Below are 16,450 nucleotides of genomic sequence, written 5' to 3' on the forward strand. Positions count from 1 at the left end.
ATTCTACTGGAGGGAAGAACAGGTACCTTGAGAGGGAGAAGGATGCAAAGTAATTTGGGGGGGGGGGTAGAGAGCACCACCAGTTGCAGAGCTCAGGCCTTGGGTAAGAGGTGACGCTCGACCTGGGCTCTGAGGGACTCTACAAGGCAGAGGTAAAGAGGGACGGCATTCCAGGCATGGGGAACAGCCTGAGTTCAGAGGCCCATTAGGCGGGAAATTGAAATTCACGTACAAGGAACACTAAGTGGGCCAGAGTGCCTTCGGCATAGAGTATGAGGGAGTTCAGTCTGGAAAGATCTTATGATCAATCACCAGGCATTTATTAAGTACCAGCTGTATACCAGGCAGCTAGATGTTGTAGTAGATAGAGAATAGGGCTTGGAAGACCCAAATTCTAATCCTGCCCCAGATACATATTAACTGTGTGATCCTGGGCAAGTCACTTAGCTGCTCTCTGCCTTAGTTTACCCATCTGAAAATGGGGATAATAGCCCTTACCTCATAGGATTGTGAGAATCAAATGCATTACCATATGTAAAGTTTGCATAGAGTGCTACATAAATGCTAGCTAGCTATATCAAGCACTTTGCTAGGCACTAGGCTTGCAAAGATAAAAAGTTGCCGCCCTCAAGGGGCTGACATTCTCTCCAAGGACAGAATAAATGTAGATGATCCAGGTGCTGGCCGTCCAGACTGTGAAGGGCTTTGAATGCCAGGCTAAGGAGTTGCATTTTATCCTAGGTGTACTAGGGGGTAAGTGATACTTCCTGAGTGGGGGGTGGGGTGGGGTGACAGGGTTAGAGCCATGAACTAGAAAAAACCAAACCTGCTATGTGGGAAGACGGATTAGAAATAGAAGAGAGAGAAGCTGGATTGGCCAGGCACTCCTGGTCAGAGATTCTTCCTCAGCCCCCCACCCCCACCCCATGACTTCATCTAAGGCCCATTAAAAAGTCAGCCACATTTGTCAAAGGTTTGGAGCCCTGAATTGATGTTCTTTCTGGCTGGGCCCCTAGCATAATGGGGGACTAGGGGGAGGTGGCATTAGCTTCTCTCATACTCTGACTCCCTTTCTAGACATTGAATGGTGCAGACTGGGGCCTTTGGCTAGGTGGCCTCCCCACCACACCCAGTTAAGGTAATGAAGCTGATCCCTCTGCCCTTCCCCCCCACCCAGATGCTGGCATGATTGAGCGGGAGGAGAACATACGGCCTAGGAAGGAGGCAGAGGCCCAGGGCCCGGTGGTGAGTACAGGATCCTAGGGGCCTGAGTGCCTGGGGGTAGATCTGGGGGGCACCTGGAAGGCTCTACCCACTCTTGCTTCTCTCTCCAGGGGCCTGATGCCCTTGCAGACCCTGCCCACGATCCCAACAATCAGGGTGAGGATGAATTTGAAGAGGCAGAGGTAGAGCAACCAAGGTTGGAATTGGGGGCCCTGAGACTCCAGGAACAAGGGCCAGAACAGCAGGGCCAGGTGATGAATCAGATGAAGCCCAGGGCAGGGGGAGGTGGGCACCAGCTGTTCTGAGGGGCTGAGGCTTTTTGAAGCCCAACCTCATGACTTTTGCCCCTTGGTTTGGGACCACAGGCTGGAGCAGGACCCCACAGGACTGGCACAGAGCTACTGAATGACTACCAGGATAACCAGGAACTGGTAAGGCCTGAAGGAATGAGGGCATTGAGGGGCTTGGGCCACATAGGGCATTGGTCTGGGGGCTAGGGCAGTGGTTGGGATGATGGTGGGCTGTGAGGTGCTCCCCTCCTCAGTCTTTTTCTGGAGCCAGAGGTCTAGAGGTCTGGAGGTCATGACCAGGGCCCAGGAGAAAGGCACTGATCTTCTTTCTCCCTAGCTTCATAAGGAAAGATGGAAACCAGAATTTCTTAGTCACTTACAATGTGCTAGGCCCTGTGTTGTGTTAGAGTACAAATACAAGCACAAGACCATAATTTGGGAGCTGAAAGGGACCTCAGGGTTCACTTAGTCTGACCCTCTCATTTTACAGAGAAGGAAACCGAGGCCCAAAAGGTCCAGTGACCTGCCCAGGGTCACAGTGCTAGTAGGGAGCACACTGGCTTTGGAGTCAGAGACCTTGGGTTCAAGTTTATCCTATGACGTTTCCTGTGACCTTTGGCAAATCACTTGGCCTCTCTGCCTCATCTGTAAAATGAGGAGGTTGGACGGATGACCTCTGAGTGCCCTGCCAGCCCTAGACCCTGAAGTCTGTGATTCTAAGTGGCAGAGCCAGGATTTGAACCCAGGTCCTCCGACTAAATTCTTTGCTCCTTCCACCATCCTCAGTGATGTCTGATGTCTGTGTATCCCTCCTCTCCCCTAGGATGAGAACCCTGACTTGGAGCTGGCACCTGAGACCAAGAATCACCCAGAGACCCCTGGCCAGAAAGACAATTACTACTGACCCTTCCCTCCCCCTTCTCTTGAACCCCTATGCTTCCTGTCCTCCTGAAGGGACCCTGGAGATTAGAGAGAGCGTAGAAGGGTCAGAGCCTAGGCTTCTACATGAGAAGAATGGAGTCTATTCCACCTTCCCTCTGCCCTCCTGCCTCAGCACACACTACAGGGTACCCCACTTTCTGCCCCAGCACACACTCTGGGGCACCCCCTTCCCTGCCCTCTTACCCCAGCACACACCCAGGGTGCCCCCTTCCCACCCTCTTGCCCCAGCACACTCTGGGGTACCCCCTTTCCAGCCCTCCTATCCCAGCACACACTCCGGGGTACCCCCCTTCCAGCCTTCCTATCCCAGCACACACTCCGGGGTACCCCCCTTTCCAGCCCTCCTATCCCAGCACACACTCCGGGGTACCCCCCTTCCAGCCCTCCTATCCCAGCACACACTCCGGGGTACCCCCTTTCCAGCCCTCCTATCCCAGCACACACTCTGGGGTACCCCCTTTCCAGCCTTCCTATCCCAGCACACACTATGGGGATTATTCTACATTCTTTGCTGATTTCCCAGGACAGTCTGAGGCTGTGTGGGCCGTACAGCCTTTAAGGAGAACAGCTGAGCTAGGAAAGAGATCCTTGTGAGCCTGGGCATCACCCTCCTTCCCTGGCCCCACCCACATCCTACAAGTCCCCAACGTTGGGATTTGGGCTGCCCGCGGCCTCAAAGTCAAAGGCTTCTTTTAGAAGTAAAATAGGGCAGTGGTGCCGTGACTCTGGCCTCCTTTGGAGAGGAGGATGGGCTGAAAACCAGGAGCCATTGAGGGGAGGGTGATGATTTCAATTTCCAGCCTGTCAGCCTTGTCTTCAGACCGGGAGAGAGAGACAGACAGACAGACAGACTGCCTCGAGCACACACATGAAACATGGGGAAAGCAGCTTCTTTCCTCAGGCAACGAAGCTCATTGAAGCCCCAGCTGGAATGGACAGAGTTCTACAGGGCCAAGTCTGAGTTCTGTGACTAAGACAAATCCAGAACTCCAATGGGTGCTGGAGGTGAGAGCCTGGGAACCAGGCCCTGGTTCAGTCCTAGGAGCTAAAGGGGAAACCAAGGTGGCTCCTGAATATTACCCCATTTCCCTTCCCTGACATCTCTCCCCTCCAGTCACATTCTGGGGATTGGAGTCTAAGGGGTGGACTATCATTCTGCCCACCTCCAGGGGCCCAGCAGGATAGAGAGAATCAGACCCTAGGTGGGGGTGTCAGACTTTTAGCTAGATTCTCTGTGGCCAAGGTCCAGTAGGGTAGCGGGTCAGGCCTTGGATGGAGGCTCAGCCCTGACGTAGGACATTCTGAAGCTAGGTGGTCCAGAGCTTCTCTGTACATAATGTATAGTCAAGCCTTAATATCCATTTTGTACACACAGAAAATAAAATTTTGAGTTAAATTCACTGTCTTTAGGTGTTGCTGACCTGGGAGAAGGAGACAAGGCAGTGTGATGTGGGCACAAACACCATGCTTAGTCTCCACCATCACTAATAGGTCCAGAGCTTTCTTGGGAAAAAGAAAAAGATGGGAATTTTCCTTGTCCCCCATCGTGTGTGTGTGTGATTTTCATATAATAGAGAGAGGGACAAAAGTTTGAGGTCAGCCATATGGCAGCTGAGTTGGATAGATGGTGTGCCCAGCCTGCTTAGTTGCAGTGACCCTGCCCCACCGCCACACTCCCCAGGCTGCCTGGAGCTCTTCTTACCCTTAGCTCGCCCAGAGCAGCAAAGTGGGGTGGGACCCATGATCCAGTGTGGTCCAGGGACTATGGAGTCAGAGGATCCAGGCTCAGATTCCAACTCTAGTGCTCACCTGTGCAACCTTGGGCAAGTAACATAAACGCCATGAGCCTGTTTCCTCCTGTCATGAGGGTGGGCTGGATCGGATGACCTCCAAGGGCCCTTTCAGCTCCAGATCTCCTGTCCGCTCGTCATCCCCCAAGTCCTTCTCTGATGCTTCCGTGGAGTGTGAAGGTGACTGATCCCAGGATCATTCTGGAATAAGCTGGATTCATTTCCCTATGAGCCCCCAGTAATAATGACAGTGACATTTGCATAGGGAAAGTCCCCTGTAAATCCTTGGTCCTGTTACGTATTCCCCAAGGTAGACTGAGGTCATTTCCTCCTCTGGGCACCTCACAGGACAACAAAGCCATAGGGCTCTAAAACTAAGACATCTAGCCTCCTGGGATTGACCCAGTTAACCCCAGAACTCTATTTTGGCCGCACTTTTCTACCAAGGTCCTCTTCTCCAAGTTGGACAAGCCAACCTGCTTCCCAGAGATTCCATGGGCACTAGGGGATGGGGGGATGGGGGCCAATAAGAGGAGCTCACATTCCACCCTCCACACCTTTCTGTTTTGGGAAACTAAGAAGTGCATCGGCAACTGAGAGGGTCACTTCCTCCCCAGGGACTTTAAGGGCCCCACCCCAAAGCTCTGCAGAATCCACATGGGGCAGTGCTGCAGAGATGGTGGGAGTGGGCTTGGAGGGGGACCAAGACTGAGATCATTCAAACAGTGGAGCTCTCTCTGGAGAGCTCAAAGGACTTTTCAGATGCTTCTCAGCACTGGCGACTGGTTCATTTATTCATTCATTGTTTCCTGAGTATAAAATTTAGAGCCAATACCTTACTCTAGGTCCTATGGAGGACAAAACTTGTGGTAAGGTTCAGTCCGACAAATTATAGTCAGTAGGCTTTCATCAGATGCCTACTGAGTGCTGGAAACTATGCTATGGGCCAGGGATACAAAGAAAAACAATCCCGGCCCTCAAAGAGCTTTTTTCTACCCAGATAAGAGATAGATCAGAATGCTCTGGGACAATTTGAGGGGGGAAAGAGGTCTAAGAACTGGGGGCATTTTTAAAGGCTCAAGGGATGGGGGTGGTGTATCCTTGAAGGACAATCAGTTTAGTAGGGGGTTGGGGGAGGGGGAGGCACTGGGATCTCACTCCAGAGCTAAGTGCCTGAAATGCCAGTCATAAAGCTGGGCTTGGTGAATGAGCTAGTTATAAGGGGTAGTTTGGAATGATGCAAAGACCTCCAGACTTGGAGTCGAGAGGCCTGAGTTCTGGATCCGGCTCTGTTCCTTACTTACTATGTGACCTTGGACAGGTTACTCCCAGTGGACCTTCAGTTCTGCATATCTGTATGAATTGCACTGTCTCTAGTTCTGATACCCTGGAATCTCATGACTATGAGTTAACAAGGGAAGGGGATCCCAGTGGGCTAGAGCAGTCAAGGAAGACTTCTCGGAGGAGGCAGGTTCTGAAAGAACCCATTTGCCCCCTCCCCAAGTGTCTGGCTGGTTCTTTCCCAGCCCAGAATGCTTTAACTCCTGCTCTTGGGGATAGCTACTGGTCCCCTCACCATCCCCACCCACACAATACCTACCACCTTGTATCTCCAACCTTCGGGAAGTTTCTCTCGATGAAGAAAATGTAGTGTAATGGAAATTCAACCCAACCAACATGTCCAGGCACTAACAATACAAAGATAACAAGACAATCCCTGCCCTCAAAGGGCTTCCATTCCTCTGGAGATGTGCAGTCTTATGTACATGTTTAAGAAAAGGCAAAGGAATCTGAAGAGGGAAGGAAAACTGAGGGGTTAAGGACAGCCTTCATGGAGGAAGTGGCACCTGGCCCAGGGCTCAGAGCAATGAGAATGCATGCTGGGCGTTAGAAACAGCCAGTGAGAATGCCTGGGGTTGAGGGGGCAGGACAAGCTCAGTTATCCAATTGGATCAAAATCATTTTTGGAGGGGAATCATATGAGAGGCAGTGTGGTAGTTCAGGAAGACTATGATGAGCCCGGGATCACACAGCCAGTATGGATCAGTGTCACTCATGTCTTCCGTAGCCTGAGGACCGCTGGAGGCCAGCTTTCTTGACATACTACTCTAGTCCTGCCTCTCTGGGGGATAATAATCCAGCCATAAAATTTTAGTATTAGTCATGAAAGGTTGGAACTGGGAGAGATCTTGGGACCTCAATCTATCCCCCAGGAACCCCTTATCTTACAGGTGAGGTTCTGAAAGATAAGGGTCATGCCCAGGCTCACACAGCTAGTGTCTATTAGGCAATATCTGTGCCGCTGGACTAGCAGTCAGGAAGACCTGGGTTCAAATTCTGCTACTTCCTAGTGGCATGACCTTGGGCAAGTCAGTTCACCTCTCTGTGCCTCAGTTCCCTCATCTGTCAAATGGAGATAAGACAACTTGTCTCTCTAACTCACAGAAGTGATTTGAGACCCAGATGAAAGTGTGTGTAAAGCTGCCTAGTTTCCTTCAAAGCTCAGCTACTGGTGGCCAGGTCACTTTCCATCCACCACATCTGCTTCATGCAGGTGGTCTTCCATGCCTGAGATGCACTCCCTCCTCGTCTTCAACTCTTAGAAGGCCTAATTTCCTTCAAGGTCCTTGACAAGGCCTCTTCCCCTCCTCCCCTTCCCTCCTTTTTGTTTTGTATCGATTTTTGTGTGTACATGTTATTTCTCCCAGTACGATGTAAGCTTCCAAAGGGGCCCGAACTATATCAGGTCAGTACTTTAGACAATTCTCAATAAGCTGCTGACCTGTGTCAACAAGTATTCATTAAGTACCTTCTGTGCCAGGCACTGTGCTAAGCACAGGGGGATACAAAGAAAGGGAAGGGAAAAAAAAAACAACAAAGAAACATGAAAACACAAAACCCGGCCCTTGCTCTCAAGGAGTTAACAGGCTAATGGAGGGGGAGGGGGGACATGAAAATAATTGTGGACAGACAACCTAGAGATAGGATAAATTGGAGATAATCTCAGGGGGTGTCACTAGCATTAAGGGGGATGGGGAAAGGGAGAGGGAGTTTCTTCACCCTTTATGCCAAAAAATCCCAAAGTCCAGTCCCTATGCCTAGCCCCAGTACTCAGCACATAGTAGGCCCAGAATAAATATTTATGGGATTGACAGTCAGTTAACTCTCCAGCATTTTACCTGGGGAAAGCACATTTAAAACATCAGGACCCTCCCTACAATCGTCAGACTTTCCCAGGGACACACAGAGATGGGGAGGGGGAAGGGGGGGGAGAGGGAGAGAGGGGGGGAGGGGGAGAGAGAGGGGGGAAGGGAGAGAGGGAGGAGGGGGAGGGGGGAGGGGGAAAGAGAGGCAGGAGTAGAGAGAGAGGGAAAGGGGAGGGGGAGGGAGAGAGAGAGAGAGAGACAGAGACAGAGACAGAAAGACAGAGACAGAGACAGAAAGATAGAGAGAGACAGAGGGAGCTGTCCTGGGCCTGGGAGGAGACCGGCGGCGCCCTCTGGAGGTGTCCCTTTCCAGGTCCCTGTCCTCAAGGCATAGGGCGATGTCGAGGCGAGGGTTAATGTAGGCTCCGCCCCCACCGCGGCGGCGCGGCTCGGAATCCCGCACTGGGCGCGGGCGCGGGCGGGGGCGGGGAAGGCCAGCAAGGGGAGAGAAGAGAAGAAAAGGGGAGACTAAGGGAAAGGAGAAGAGACTAGAGGAGGGGAGGGGAGGGGAGCGGAGGGAAGGGGAAGGGAGTGGAGAGGAACGGGGGGGGAGAGAGGGGAGGGGGCGCGGGACAGGCTCGGCGGTCTGCCCTCCCGCCTCGCCAACGCGCTTGCCTCCCTGGCTCTGGCGGCGGCGGCGGGGGGCGGAGACGCGGGGAGGAGGGAGCCGGCTGGCCGCCGCAGCCGCAGCGAGCCGAGCGGAGCGCGGGGAGAGCAAGAGGACCACTCCGCTGCGGATGCAGGACCGTTGGAGCAGGGGCATTGACTGAGCGGAGCCGCCCCCCCCCCCCCCATTCTCCCGCCTGGGAGATGCCCCGGGGGCACGGAAGCTGCTGCCGCGGACCCGGGCCCGGAGACCGGCGCTGCAGCGGCTGCCCCGGCGCCGGCTGTCGCTGTCACTGCTGCCGCCACCGCCGCCCTCGTGACCTTGGCCCAGGGCGCGAGGCGCCGCCGCCTCGGGGGTCCCCCGCCTCCAGCTGAGCCCCCAGCCGCGATGAGCGCGCCCCGCCAGCCGGTGCCTTGGCCCTGGCTGCGACGGCGGCGGCTGCAGCCACTGCTGCTGCTGCTGCTGCTCCTGGCCCCGCGCCCCCGTGTCCGCGGCGACCCCGTGCCATCGGTGCCACCGCCGCCCAGCTCGGAGCCCGAGGCGGAGCCCGGCCCGGATCCCCCGTGGTGTCCCTACAAGGTGCTGAGCGAAGGCCAGGAGGCCGGCACTGGCCGCCTGTGCTTCCGCAGCCCGGAGCCCGATTTCCGCTGCCAGCAGCGCCTGTGCAAGGCGTACCGCTCGGCGGGGCGCACGCTGGTGGCCAACGTGCTCCGCAACAGCAGCGTCCTGCTGCAGTGGCGCCCGCCGCCCGCCGCGCCTGCCCGCGAGCTGCGGGGCTTCGCGCTCAACTGCTCCTGGGACGGCAGCTACACCCGCTTCCAGTGCGACCGCGTGCAGCTCGGCGCCTCTTGTCGCGACTACCTGGTCCCCGACGTGCACGACAGCGTGCGCTACCGCCTGTGCCTGCAGCCGCTGCTGCGCCGGCCTCGTCGGGAGCCCTCCCCCCCGGGCGCCCCGCCGTCCCCGACGCCGCCGCCGCCGCCGCCAGCAGAATGCGTGGAGTTCGCGGCCGAACCGGCTGGCATGAGGGACATAGTCATCGCCATGACGGCCGTCGGGGGCTCCATATGCGTTATGCTCGTGATCATCTGCCTGCTGGTGGCCTACATCACCGAGAACCTCATGCACCCTGCTTTCGGGCGCCCCAGAGGCCGGAGACAGCCCTGAAGACCTGGCCACGGGGTTGGGCGGCTGCTGCCCTGGGGACAGCGAGCCCAGGCCCAAACATCCTGCCGGGCAGGTGGGCAGAGACTGTGATTGTACTTGGCTCCTGAAGTGGGGGGAAAGTGGGGGACTCACCCTTATGCTGTTCCTCGGACTTAGCCCTGAGGGGGGCCCCCCCACGGGACTGGACTGGACTGGACTGGGTGATGTGGGAAAGGCATTATCAGAGAGCTGGGCAGGGAAAGCCTAAAGTCCAATTCTGGTTGCTGGGAGGGGGGATGCATTTGTCTGAACCCAAATCAAGCCCCTCTCCCCTCCCCCAAATCTCTCTAGTCACACACAACCCTACCCTGCTTCAGGACTCTGACCCAGCTCTCTCATTCCAGCCCCCAGAACTGGGGACTGCACTGGAAGGTGGAGTGCAGACTACCATGGGACCTAGGAGGGTTAGATGGGAAGTCTGAAGAGGCAAGACAGGGCCCTTTCCCCCTAGCTCCAGGTGACACTGGGCATGTGGACCCTGGCTGGGGGGGCCATCTGAGCTGAGGTTCAGGGAACTTCGAAAACACCAATCCTTTCCCCACTGGCCCTTCCTTTCCTATCAGTGTTCAGTGATTTTGACTACATTTCAAGCCTGGACTGCAGCTTCCAGGGCAGTATTTGGGATTGAGGGGAACCTGCCCCGAAGAGGGAGTGGGAGGAAGGCCCACAGTGCCTCCTTGGTATTTTGCAAAGTTAGAGGCCAAATTAGGAGACTTAGTTTACTGTCCAAAGTGTGAGTAGGGCCTGGGCTCTTAGGCTAGTCAGCACCAGCACACAGCCCTTTGGATTCAGCTCTAGAGACAAGAGGTGTTTATTCCCTCTGAGGCCATCTCCTCCTCTCCCCACACCACTCATCACCACATTAGAAATACCCCTTCTGAGCTGCTTCAAATCCCTGCCCATTCCCACTTTTCCCTTCTCAAATGGTCACTTCTCTCCTCTCTTTGCATCACCTAATCCACAGACTCCCAAACACCTGGCTGGGCAATACCTCAGGAGGCCCCTTGACGAGCGTTTGAGAATCACAAACCCAAATTCATCTGAATTTTAAAAATCCAAGCTGTGCCATCTGTGGGGGAGAGAAAAAAAAACCCACCCCCCAGAGGGTGGGGCCAGGTAGCCCTGAGTGCATTTTAAGGAAAGGATTCCCTTCCTGCCTTCTGTGCTATCTGCTTCTGGGTCAATTTTCCCTAGAGGTTTGAAGACCTGTTGAGAGACCCTCCCCAAAGTTCACCATCCTTGGACCCGGACTGGCTCCTTGCATCTAAAATTGCTTCCCAGGGATAATAGGGAGCAGCTGAGAGGTTGGTCTATGAGTGTGTTCCAGGAGTGAGAAGGGTAGATGCTTCCTCTGGTGGACCTTGGGGAGAAGGGTTTTGAGCAAAAAGTTGCCTCACAACCCACGCAACTGGTTATTGCCTGTGCCCATTATAAAAGATTGAGCCCAAGAGCCATGGTACAGGAAGGTGGGGCTCACACCAAGTGCCTGTGTGGACCAACTTCTTGTTTGCTGAGGGGAAAACAGTCCTGACTAGTGGGAGGGTGGACTGAAGGACTTCCTTACCAAGGGGAAGAAGTGTGGGAAGGGAGGAGGAGGAGGCTTTTTCTAGTTCCTCATCTGAACCACAATCCCCATTGCAGCCTCTTGGATGAGTCTAGAGACTTATCTAGATAACCACAACCTTGCCCCAGGGGGCACTCTGGGAGGCTATTCAGCCCCACTGTTGCCCTTTCCTCCCTCACCCACATCCAGCCTGTAGCGAGCTTGGGCTCTTAGCTGCATCACTCCAATACCTACTATCTTGTGCCTTAGGGTGGAAAGTTTACCCCGTGGAGACCCGCCCATTTGTCCATGTTAGGAGCTGTGTCCATCCAGGAGCTGTGTTCATTTGTGTTAGGAGCCAGTTGATCCTGATGGCCTTTGCTTTTGGCTAGACTAGTATAAAGAACAGCAGATTTGGAGCTGTAGAATCTGGGTTCAAATCCCTTGGCTGCCACTTGCCATGTGACTTTGGGCAAGTTACTTCATATGTTGGGGATTCCATTCCTTGTCTATACACTGAGGAGAATTATGGTAGCTTACCTACAAAGTCCTTTCCGTCTGAGTCTGTAGATGTACGATCTAGCTGGCTTTGGCTTCCTGGGACTGGCAGGTTGTGCTCTGTGGTGTGTGTGTCTCAGTCTGGTTGTTGCATGTCCCTCCCTCCTTACCTCCTCCCTTTTCCCCAATCAGATCTTGCCTGGTAGGATTATTAGCACTCCCTTGTTGTCCTGTTTTCCCACACACACACTAACTACACTGTGGTCATCTAGCTTCCATCCCTGTTTCTGCTTTTCCCCTCCCCCACCACTAGGAAGTGTGATGATTGACCACCTTCTGGACTAAAGTTCTGGCTAAATTTCCCCCAGAGGTTTGAGGGCCTGTTGAGAGAGGCAGATGGCGACACCCTCTATAGCTTTGTGTTTTTCCCTTGCTGTGAGTATCTTGTTACTGGTATTTCCCAGCTAGAGATTGGAGCTGGTTGCCAGGGAGAAAGCCCACAGCTCTCCTGGCTGGACAGCACAGGGGTGACTTGAGATCCAGAGAACAGACAGAAGGAAAAGCTGTCTGTGGATTCAGGGGAAGAGCCAATTCCCACATCACTGCTGGTTAGGAGTAGCTTTAAATAACTCTACAGCTGTGGCCAGTGCTGCCACCGGCTGGACTTAAGGGCTCCATTCTGAGGCTCAGCTAGCAGGCTACATCTGGATACTGAAACCCCAAACATCTGCCCGTGATTCAGTAGGGCCTGGGCCATTGGGGTATGGGAATTGTCCAAGAAGTCACCTGGACCCTTAAGTGCCAGGAACATGGGTTAACTAGGGGTATCCACAACACAACAGTTGCTTCTAGGCCAAAGAGGGACCTAGGAGGCTGTAGGTTGTAGAGGAGTAGAAGGGAAAGACTGAGCCCAAGAGAAAGTAATTCTCTTGTCTTTGGGGAGGCAGTATATGTGGACAGGGGAGCCCTGGGGATTCTGGCTTCTTCCCTGGCATCCCTCAGCATCCTAGACAAACCTTGTTCCTGGACCCAATTCTCAGGGGAAGCTTTTGGCCTACCCTGTGCTGCCAAGCATCCCATACAAGTGCTTGGTCTAAGCATCAAGGCTCAAGAGGGATTGGTCTCCAGGTCACAAGTTACTGTCAATAAGCCTGTCTAGCCCTATTCCCTCTTTCCTCCATTGAGGGAGAGGGGAAGAAGGGAGAAGGCTTCAGCCTCCTCCTTACCTAGAGACTCACTCCCTACCTCTTCCTTGCTAACTGCTCTGCCCCCACAGAAGTGGCTACATCATTTACTTGTGTAATGTTTGTTATTGGAAATGATCTTTGTTTTCCTGTCTAGATAGATTGAAGGAAATATTGCTGTGTAAATATTGGGGGTGGGATACTTATTTATTAAGGGATGGTATATTTGGGTTGGTTTGGGAGGACAATTCAGCCCAAGAGGATTCCCCTTTCTCCCTAGCTCTTTCTTAGATGTTCTGTGCCTCAGCTTCCCCAACTGTGAAATGGGACTGCCTGCCCTCCAGGGTTCTTGTTAATGGGGAGTATGAACAAGGACAGCTCCTTTCCTCCCCACCCTTGCTCCCCCAAAGGGCAATGTCTGCCCATCAGTAACCTTGGTATTGGGGTTTAGCCCCTTCCTGCTTTGCACTGTGTCCATGTGTCCAACTTGTCTAGTGTCCATGTGTAACTGCAGCCCTCTGGTAGGGGAGTGGGAGAGGGAGGAAAATATGATTTCCCGGGTGTGGTCTCCCTTCTCTGTGGACTGTGGGACCTCTCCGCTTTGCTGGGAGGGAGCGGGGAGGTTAGAGGTCCACTGCTCCTGTCCACATTGAGCCAGCCTGCAAATAAACTCGTGTTCTCAGTTCTGAGTGTTGGTTCCAGGTGCATATATGCTCTTCCCCATGCCCCCCACCCCACCTGCCAACCCAATAGACCCATTCAGGGAGAGTGAGGCCTCTGGGGATTCAAGCTGAAAGCTGGGTTGGGTGCAGGGCTAGGCAGTTCTGCTTGGTGGCATTGAGGGGGGCTGGGGGAGGACAGACAGCTCAGCGCCTGCTGCAGCTAGAAATAAACCAAACGTCTCTCTAATGACCCATATGAGCATGCTGGAGAAGGAAAGGTAGCAATTAAGGGCTCCCAGAATGGAAAGGGGAGGTGGGTCCCCAGCCCCCCCGACACGGCCTTCCCACAAGCTGCAGACTGAAGCCTAGGGCAGGTCAGAGACAGACCAGAAATGTGTCGAGCAGGCTCGAGCCCTGTCCTTGGTACTGATGGGTTGGAAAATGCTCAGAGTGCTATACGGCCTTCAGCCGTGCTCTGTCTGTCCTTGCCAACCACAGCTCTTGAGTAGACCGGCTCAGTCCCTTTTCTTCTCATTGTAGCAAATGGGAACAGGTGGAGTCCAGGCCAGAACCATAATAGCAGTTTTGGCATTTAGGGCCAACAGCATCAAATTAACTTTTAATTTTAATTCAGTTGAAGGGGCCAGAGGAGACCCTGGGACACTGTCCCATGGAGGAATGAGTATCAGGGCTGGATTGGATGTGGCACTCACCCAGGGTGGGGCGCTACTGTAGTGAGGAAGGAGTCCAACATCTGGTAGCTTCATTTTTTAAATCACTTTATTTTTAATGTGCTAAAATACTATAGAAAGAATACATAGGTGCTGTTGGTGCCTGGGTCCAAGCACCAATTATTCTACCTTTCTTTTGTCAATAGTCCAAGCCCCTAGAGAACATGGGTTGGCTTCAGGAGCTGGAAGATGCCACCAGCAGAACAGAGAAATTGGGAAGGGGGTATGATCGATGCTGATTAGAATTAACCATATGAATTCCTCGACTAATGAATATGCCATTGGGCATGAGGACCTGGGATTCAAATCCCAGTGCTACCATCTACTATTCATTGGTGGTATGACTTAGGTACAGGGATGGGGAATCTCAGTTTCTCCTCTCATAAAATGAGGGTGATCTCCATCGCCCTTTCTGTCTCTAAAATGTTTATTTCTTTAAGGTCTTGTCCTGCTCTGGCAGACTGCCTCTCACCTTTAATTAGGACAGCCCTGCAGAAGAAAAAAAAAGCATGGTGCAGACAGGAGAAAGCAAGAATTTTAATTACCTGTGGTCTGGGCTCCCAGATTTACTAGCTGTGTGACCATGGATAAACACTTAACTAGGCTAAGTGTAGGTTGGGCTAAATGAACTATAAAGGTCCATTCCAGTCCCAAATGTCATTTTTTCTACAGTCCTATGATAGGAGAGCAGAGGTGTAAGCAAGCTGTAAATATGAATAAGCGGGACACAGTTTTAATAAGCCAGAATTCAGGAATAAGAAAGGGATGGACAAGTTGCATCAAGACAGAGAAACAAACAGCTTCTTTGTTCAAAAGGCTCATAGGATCACAGCTTTAGAGCTAGCAGGGATCTGAGAGGTCCTTGAATCCAACTCCACATTTGAGAGAATCAGTGGCAGCTGCCAAGATGTGGTAGAGGGGAAGTCCATCCCAGCACACAAACACAGGTGGCATATGGAGGTGAAGCTGGTATCTACCCCCAGCTACCCTCTGGGTCTTTCTCCTCCTTTTCCTCTCTATCCTCCAGCTAAAGGGCCCAGCCAGGCAGGGGAATTACTCATCTCTGGCAAGTGGCAGATAAATTACAAGGGTTGGAGGGAGGGGAGCAGAAGAGAGACTGACATTTTCAGGGCAGTCTGGCTTTCTGCCCAGATGATTAGGGAATGGTCCAAAATCAGCAGATGTGGCAGGAGATAGAGGTGGGGGATGGGCTGAGGTGGGCCTGGCTTGACTTCAATATCACCTAGTCCTAGGGTGAAGAAACAAGGGAGAGAGACTAGAGAAGCACAGGGCCCTGTAGCCAGTAAGCACTTAATAAATGTTTAAATGAATCGAGCACCAGGCCGGTCTGTGCTATACCAACCAACCAATCCACAAATATTCATTAAGTACCTGCTACATACCAAGAATGGTGCTAGGTACCAAAATGAGCCAGGCAAGTCAAGAAGCATTTATAAAGCACCTACTATGTGCTAAGCACGGGGGATAAAAAAAAAGCAAAAACAGACTCTGTACCAAAGAAAGTAATTTTCAGTTTCCGTCCTCAAGAAATTTATATTTTATCAAGGGTGATGCATATGTAACAATAATGATAGTTAATATTTGGATAGTGCTTTAATGTTTGCAGGACACTTCAGGCATATTCTCATTTTGTCTTCCAAACAGCCCTGTGGGGTAGGTGCTATTATTGGCCCCACTTTATAGATGATGAAATTGAGGCTGAAAGCAGTTGTGACTTGGACATGATCAGATAACTAGAAAGTGTCTGGGGCAGGATTTGAATTCATATATTCCTGACCCCAAACCTGGGAATTCTTTCCAGGATACCACATTGCTTCAATTACATACAGGCATATTACTTTTTGTTGTTGTTTCTCGGTTGGGTCTGACTCCTCATGACCTCATTTGGGGTTTTCTTGGCAGAGATACTGGAGTGGTTTGCCATTTCCTTCTCCAGCTCATAAGCAAGGAAACTGAGGCAGATGGGGCTAGGTGACTTGCCCAGGATCACACAGCTAATAAGTGTTTGAGGTTGGGTTTGAACTAAGGTCTTCCTGAGTCCAGGCTCAATGCTCTATGCGCTATGGCATCACCTAGTTGCCCCAGGTATATTACAGTGGTGTGCTGATAATAACAACTGTTGGGGTTGGGGGGGTAGGTAGGATCTACGCAGGACACACTTTTAAGTTTACTCTGCCTTTTTTTAAAACATCTTTTCCATCACTTTCTTAAGACTACACAATCAAGAAAACAATAAATCAAGCCCTGATTTGTAGTGTTTGTCGATTTCTGAGGCATTGAAAATTTAATGATCAGCCCAAGATGCATATTAGCAAGCTTTAGCATAGCCCAGGATATAGGATAGATATATGGCAGGAAAGACTACATCCAGGAAGTGGCACTTCGAAGACACCTAGGGATTTTCCAACCATTCCTCCTTAAACTCCATTTCCCTTCAGCATATTTACCCTGGACTGAATCTGAAGCAAGTGGTAGAGGGGACGACACCTAGGTTCTCCTCCCACTTCCCCACCTGACTTACAAGTCAAATCACACACACACACACA

At 52.5% G+C, this 16,450-nt stretch overlaps 2 protein-coding genes across 2 annotated transcripts in view; both read left to right on the forward strand.

The window, feature by feature from the left end:
* The window catches only part of LOC118836312 (Golgi integral membrane protein 4-like), a 47,918-nt gene extending 44,066 nt beyond the window's left edge, over nucleotides 1-3,852 (forward strand). Inside the window, exons 13-16 of the mRNA XM_036743642.1 lie at nucleotides 1,178-1,245; nucleotides 1,335-1,475; nucleotides 1,590-1,655; nucleotides 2,338-3,852. Coding sequence (XP_036599537.1) covers nucleotides 1,178-1,245; nucleotides 1,335-1,475; nucleotides 1,590-1,655; nucleotides 2,338-2,418 — 356 coding nt within the window. The 3' untranslated portion in view covers nucleotides 2,419-3,852. The remainder of the gene's footprint in view (nucleotides 1-1,177; nucleotides 1,246-1,334; nucleotides 1,476-1,589; nucleotides 1,656-2,337) is intronic.
* A 4,252-nt stretch (nucleotides 3,853-8,104) lies between these two features.
* On the forward strand, nucleotides 8,105-13,179 carry FNDC10 (fibronectin type III domain containing 10). The gene has a single exon (XM_036742881.1). The coding sequence runs from the start codon at nucleotides 8,447-8,449 to the stop codon at nucleotides 9,224-9,226; it is 780 nt and encodes a 259-aa protein (XP_036598776.1). The 5' UTR covers nucleotides 8,105-8,446; the 3' UTR covers nucleotides 9,227-13,179.
* Nucleotides 13,180-16,450: the final 3,271 nt, after the last annotated feature.

This window comes from Trichosurus vulpecula, chromosome 2 (genome assembly GCF_011100635.1).
Source record: "Trichosurus vulpecula isolate mTriVul1 chromosome 2, mTriVul1.pri, whole genome shotgun sequence".
Classification (NCBI taxonomy): Eukaryota; Metazoa; Chordata; class Mammalia; order Diprotodontia; family Phalangeridae; genus Trichosurus; species Trichosurus vulpecula.